Here is a 6,710-nt window from a genome sequence, read left to right on the forward strand (position 1 = left end):
GAGATGTATATACTTTATTTTATTCGAAATTTTTTTGGGATCGAAAATGAGCTTCGATCATAAAATTGGGCTCGATTGGAAAGCTTCGGACCCAATAGAAAAATTTTCAATTATTAATTTTAATTTGATTTTATTTATTTATTTTTATTTTACTTGTTTTCAAAAGAAAAAATCAAAAGTCAAAACAAAAAGAAAATAAAAAAACAAGGGATTTTAGCTTGATTCATGCAAATCTTGTAAAAAAGGAAACTCGGAATCAAATCACAGATTATAAAATCGTAATAAAATCATAATCAATTTGATTTATTTTTCAAAATTAAAGGAATTCAAACCTTATAAATAAATGGAAACCACACACAAAGGGAGGGGAAGAAAAAAAAATAAAATTCTAGGGATTTTAGTTTTTTTATTTTTTTAATTTTGAGGAGGAATCATTCAAACAAATTCTAAGTTTTTTTTTTTTTATTTTGTGATTTTATTTCATTTTGAATTCAATTTGATTTGCTTTTGGGTTTCTTGAATTTGAATTTTAATCTCTAAGTTTGATTTCATATTCTGTTGAGTTTCTAGGATTTTTACTGGAGTTTTTTGTTGGTTTTTTATTTTAGGATTTATGTTGGGATTTCAAGAATTTAGAAACTTTTTTGGGTTTTTATAGGTTTAGGATGAACTTTCTGATTGAAGTTTGAAGTTTTCGCATGAACCTAGTGACCCGCATGAAGATCCATGCTTCAAGCTCTACTCGATCGTAAGTTTTTTTCTTTTTATTTTATTTTATTTATTTTATTTTATTTTTTGTTTCTCTATTTTTTTTACTTTGTTTTTTATTCTCCTATTTTTCGTATTTAATTTTTGCATAATATATTTTGCCTGATATAATTATATACTTTAGTTAATTGTATGATTATTAATATATTTGTTTGCATGATTTTGTTTATGTGATTCATTTTTGCATGATCATTAATTAATTTGCATGATATTTTATCTTAATTACATAATAATTTATATTAATTAAATGATATCATATTATTATTGCATGATATTATATTATTATTTGCATAATATTATTGTACACGATAATTTTTTTTATTTGATTTTTTTAATTTAAAAATAGGTTTAAAAAAATAAAAAATTTTAATCCTACCAAATTATTAGAAGATTCAAATCTTAAATTAAGTCCTACCAAATTATTGGAAGACTTAATGAATTTAAAAGAAAAAACTAAAATAATACATTTTTAATGCTATCAAACTTTTGGAATATCAAAATCTTAAATTAAATCTTATCTAACTATTGGAAGATTTAATGAAACTTTTCAAAGTAAAATTTTATAAATGATTTTCAAATAAAATCTCATCAAACTATTGGGAGATCTGAATCAAAGTAAAATCTTACCAAATTATTAGAAGATTTTACTGATTATTTTTTAAATAAAATATATTAATAAACCTGATAACGGAGTCTCTTTAGAGTGAAATATTACTCTCCATGAATACTCTTGAGGTAATGAATTATCTTAAATTGCTACCAAACTATTAGAGTAATTTTAGGATCAATTTCTAATAATTAAATTACTCGGTAAAATTATAAAAATATTTCAAGGCTTGGATAATTTGAAATTAAACTAATACCATCCTTTGATTGGATGTTTTTAGGATACTATAACTTTTTTCATGCGTAATTGCATTCCCGAACATAAAATCTAGTTTTGTAAACTAGAATCTACTATTTGAATATACCTAAGTCAATTTCGACTTATCTTTAAATGAAATAAATTATGTTAGATGACTAATCACATCTTAACAAAAAAGATTGGTGATGACTACTTTAATTTATATCTAACGGTAAGTCTATGAATCTATACGTTATGATATGAGACTAACACCATTTGTCAACTTGCTTAAGTAACATAAACATCCAATAAGATGTTAACATATGTCAAAAGTCTAGTCAGCAAAACATTATCATTTGTCACGTCCGCATGAAAAGAAAAATTTTAAAAATGGTAAAAAATTTAAAGAAACCATAAAAAAAGAAACTAAAATATTTTTTAAAATTTTAAAAATTATGAAATTTTAAATTTTCAAAAAATTTCAAAATCTTAATAAAAAATTTAAAAGATTCAAAAAATATGAAAATTTTTTAAAAAATGAAAGTTTTAATAAAAATAAAATTTCTTAAAATTAAATAAAAAAGATTCACAAAAACTTAAAAAATTTCAAAATAAAAAAATCTAAAAGTTTGAAAAAAAAAACTATGAAAAAATTTTTAAAATTTTGAAAATTTTTCATTTTTAGACTCTATTAATTTTAATTTTTTATATATTTGTTGAATTTTTTAGAAAACTTTTTGAATTCTTTTAGATTTTATTAAAATTTTGAGTTTTTTTTTTGTATTTTTCAGATTTTAATTTTTTTTAATAATTTTTTAGAATGTTTTCATATTTTGAAAATTTTTTAGCTTTCAAAAAATTTAAAGATTTTCAGAATTTTTTTAAAACTTTAAGATTTTTTCAAAAAATTTTAGATTTTTTTTAATTTTTTAAAATTTGTATATCTTTCATTTTTCAATTTTTAAGTTTTGTGATTTTTTTTTAAAATTTAAGAAAATTTTATTTTTATTAACATTTTCATTTTTAAAATTTTTATTTTTTTGCATTGTTTTTAAGTTTTTGAGTTTTTTTTTTTTAATTTTAATAACTATTTTAATTTTAATAATTTTTAAAAAAATTTGGAATTTTTAATTTTAAAAAAATTTTGAAATTTTTTAATTTTTTAGAAAATTTTTTCTAATACTAATGTGATAATTGATAAATTAGCATTAATTGAATTTTTTGACACATGTCAAAATTTTATTGAATACACATGTCATGTTAGGAAATTGACCAACGATATTAGTTTGAGATACTAAAATATATGATGGAATGAAAATTAAAATATCAAAATGATAATTTTATTTTTTTTAAAGTATTAAATTGATAGAAAATATTTAACCCTTATAAAATTTAAATATTACTAATAATTCAATAAATGAATATAAACAGGTTAATCAAATTCGTTGATTAAGTTCGATGACAAAATGTGAACACAGCCCATTCTCGGCATCATTACTCACTTTTCCTTTTAACTTGCCGCGCATGGTAATCTTGGTTGCCCTGCACCATGATGACTTGAGTCAACCTAATCAATTCCTATAGCAAGAGACAGATACTAACATGCTTAGTCTTCCCTCAAGTAATTGAGTTTCTTGTCTTCTTTGCAGTTTCCTACCTACTTCCTTTCTTTATATAAAGAAGCATCATCAAATTACACCATTGATTTCAGGGATAATATATGAGAATAAATACTCTATTTCTATGGTTGCTTTGAGCGTTTCCTAGACAGAAAATTGATTAAAATTTAAGCAGGTTTCTTTCTTTTCTTTGAAGAAGATCGAGAAGATGGTTCCTATTGGCTTCAGATTCAGTCCCACGGATGAAGAGCTCATCGAAATCCTGAACCAGAAAGTATCTGGGAATACTGCCATGGCGCCTTTGGATTTCATTGTTGAAAGAAATATTTATGAATTCGAGCCGCAAGATCTTCAATGTCTGACATTTTCCCCTCTTCTTCTTGTTCTTCTTTATCATAGATTAATTTCTGGTCTATGTATATTTCCTTAGTTTGCATGTCTGAGATCACATTTTGGCATATGAAAGTGTAATATTAATCGTAAAGATATCAACTTAGGTGTCACCAGCCTCCTAGGATCATGTCTGAGCGTGCAAGGGAACAGAATTCCATGTTTCATGGAACATGCATCGATCAGATCAGAACAACAATCATATAGTTTCCATCCATGTTTCAACCATCATACTAATCCCTACTTACTGACTGTCTGACTCCCTTGCAATGGCTCCCAAAATCCATCTATTCAACTTTCATTTCTAAGTAGCTTTTCTACCAATTAGTACTATAAGAAAACTGATAAGGAGATGAAAGTTTTTCTGATGATTAATTGTACATTTGAGAGCCAATTGGAGTGCGGCTTCCACCGCACACCAGAAAGTGCGTTTTATGACTGAACCCTAGATGAAATCCAAATTGATCTCACATCCAAGCATATATTTAGCTGGGCATATTCGAATCTCTCTTTCTCTAAATTATACAAAAAAATTAAAAGAAAATTATATCTCAATTCTCAAATTCATATATAGTGAAATTTATATAGTGTATGTTTTGTGCAGGGACTCAAAGTGTGGCCTTAAACAAGAATGAAAGATATTACTATTGTAGGAGGGAAAGTGATTCAAGAGAAGTGACGGGTCGAGGATGGTGGAAGGCAACAAGCCATGTCAAGATAATTTCTGACAATGGACGAGCGGTGGGTTACAAAAGACCCCTAACATTTCACAGGTTTAAGGATAACCAAACAAAGCGCAAAGATGCGATCAAGACTGACTGGATTATGCATGAATATGGGCTTCAGTCAATACCAACGGTTTGTGTCCTATATTTCACCTCTGCCTTGCTTGGCTATTAATTCTCCGCAACATTTTATGCAAAAATGCATATTTTCGTTAGGATACCTTTGTCTGGTTCATGAAATTGTGCTGAATTTAACAATGAGCTGTTAGTTCACTAGAGTCGGTTTCTTTATGAAGGTTCAAACCCTAATTGTAAACCCAAAAAACAAAACAAAAAAGAAAAATTGTGCTGAATTTGCAAGCTACAGATTTCTTCAGATATAATCTTTTTTTTTTTTTTGCCGCCACCATAAATTTATTTACAATCTGATATATATATTCTCTCACATAAATTACTACCAAACCATTTAAAAATTAATAATACTTGTTTCTGAGCCTAAAGAGCCTGCTATTTTTTTTCTTTTCTCTATCAACTCTTACCTCCCATAGTTAAAACCTTGAAAATATAAGGAGACGGAGGCCGGCCGGTTCCTGCAGGTCTCCTTCTACATACATTGCCAAAATGAATAGCTACAAGCGAGGTAGCCATGAACAAAATATTTTAAAAATTTTTATGCTTATGTGCAGCTCTTAATGATTTTTGGCAATATAGTTAATTATTAAAACATTGCTAATTTATCTTAGACTATTTGTTCAACATTGTGCTCAATTTAATACAAAACATAGGTTATTAATTAATCAAATGTTAGGAACAATTAATTTTTCCATTTTCGAGTACTTGGATGATGAGTTGTATCTCTTTAGTTTTTTTCTAGATTTTTATTAAAGTAAATTAAAAATATTCGAATATGGCATTACAAATATAGTTAATTACTTAGTAAAAGAATTTCATTGAGGTTGTTTTATTTGATAGGAATGATAACGATGGAAATGTGTATGAATTAATGATTACATGACAAGATCTAATCATTTCTTTTTTTCATTTTTACCAAACAGAACTTTAATTACAACAGAAATAGCGAGACAAGATATAATTTGGATACTGTTAGATTTTTACAGGAATGAGATGATACTCTGCCTTGCTTTTGGATTTTATCTTTTGAGAAAATGTCTCAATGATCTTTACTTATAAAATCATAGCCCAATATTTGATAATCGATATGACATCGTTCCTTCAACAAAATTGCAAATCACTTTTTAGAATTTTAAATTAGAGTATATATATATATATATAGTTATATCTCTAGACTTTATTTTTCTTTTTCTTTTTTTTTTTTTGAGACTTTCTTATTGAAGATGAATCTTATACATTTTTTTTTGTTCTTGTTTATGTAGGAGTGGAGACTCTGTAAGATTATGTACAAAGGAAAAGAAAGGCTTGAAGAAGACAAGAAAAATATCAGAAACGACAATCCAATGAGTTCAGAAGCTGGAGTTAGCAGTAGTTCCATAAATCCCATGCAGTTGGAGTACTTTGCTTTTGAGGAGCAGCAGTCATTGATGCCGCCATTACCTGTAAACAATGATTATGACAATTATTTTTGGTCATCATCTTCATTTGATGATCAGCAGCAGCAGCAACTGGAATTGGCTCAGACATCCTTTTTATTTGATCCAAGTTCTTCGATGCCAATACTCACACCAAGCTATGATCACTTTGCCCAACAAGACAACCAGCAATCATTTCCAGACCTGTGGTCCTAGGAGAATTGGCATTGTGACCACTGTACTCCTGCAGGCATGCTGTTTGACCACAAATAAAATGGCTTAATGTTTCCTTTCCCTCATATAATGTAGTAAGGCTCCACTTGAGAGCCCGATGAAATGCGCTGACCGCATCGGAGAATTCGTTTTATCACTGTACCAGGAAAAAAATTCCACTAAACTCTTAAATGGAAGCTAAATTAATATAATTAGAAGAGTATAATATTGTGCATTTAACTAATTTGGGATCCCATGCTATGCATGGTTGCAATTTTTTTTTCTCATTCACTAATTGCATGCATATAACTATCCTACATATATGTGTAATAACACAAATAGAAAATAGCTATTAAAATGCAAATTAAAAATACTACATGCAATTTATAAACAGATTATTGCATTACAATGGTTATAATTTTAACAGTTAACATATTGTGTACAAATTTTTGAAAGATGTTTCCCATAGGAATTCAAACTTTAAAAAATATATATATATAAAGTTTTGTATTCTAACATAAAAAAAAAAAAAACAAATTAAGGCATAATATGTGACTAAGGGATAGTTCTTGGCCATGAATTTCATTTTAAACAATAATATTTT

The 6,710-nt window shown here is 26.8% G+C and overlaps 1 protein-coding gene across 1 annotated transcript; it reads left to right on the forward strand.

Annotated features, from left to right (window-relative positions):
• Nucleotides 1-3,223: 3,223 nt before the first annotated feature.
• Nucleotides 3,224-6,503, forward strand: LOC111279097 (NAC domain-containing protein JA2L-like). The gene is made up of 3 exons (XM_022865989.2): nt 3,224-3,587; nt 4,226-4,479; nt 5,741-6,503. Exons 1-3 carry the CDS (start codon nt 3,440-3,442, stop codon nt 6,107-6,109), a joined length of 771 nt encoding a protein of 256 aa, XP_022721724.2. The 5' UTR covers nt 3,224-3,439; the 3' UTR covers nt 6,110-6,503.
• Nucleotides 6,504-6,710: the final 207 nt, after the last annotated feature.

Source organism: Durio zibethinus, chromosome 27, assembly GCF_047325235.1.
Source record: "Durio zibethinus cultivar Kanyao isolate XHJ-2024 chromosome 27, ASM4732523v1, whole genome shotgun sequence".
Classification (NCBI taxonomy): Eukaryota; Viridiplantae; Streptophyta; class Magnoliopsida; order Malvales; family Malvaceae; genus Durio; species Durio zibethinus.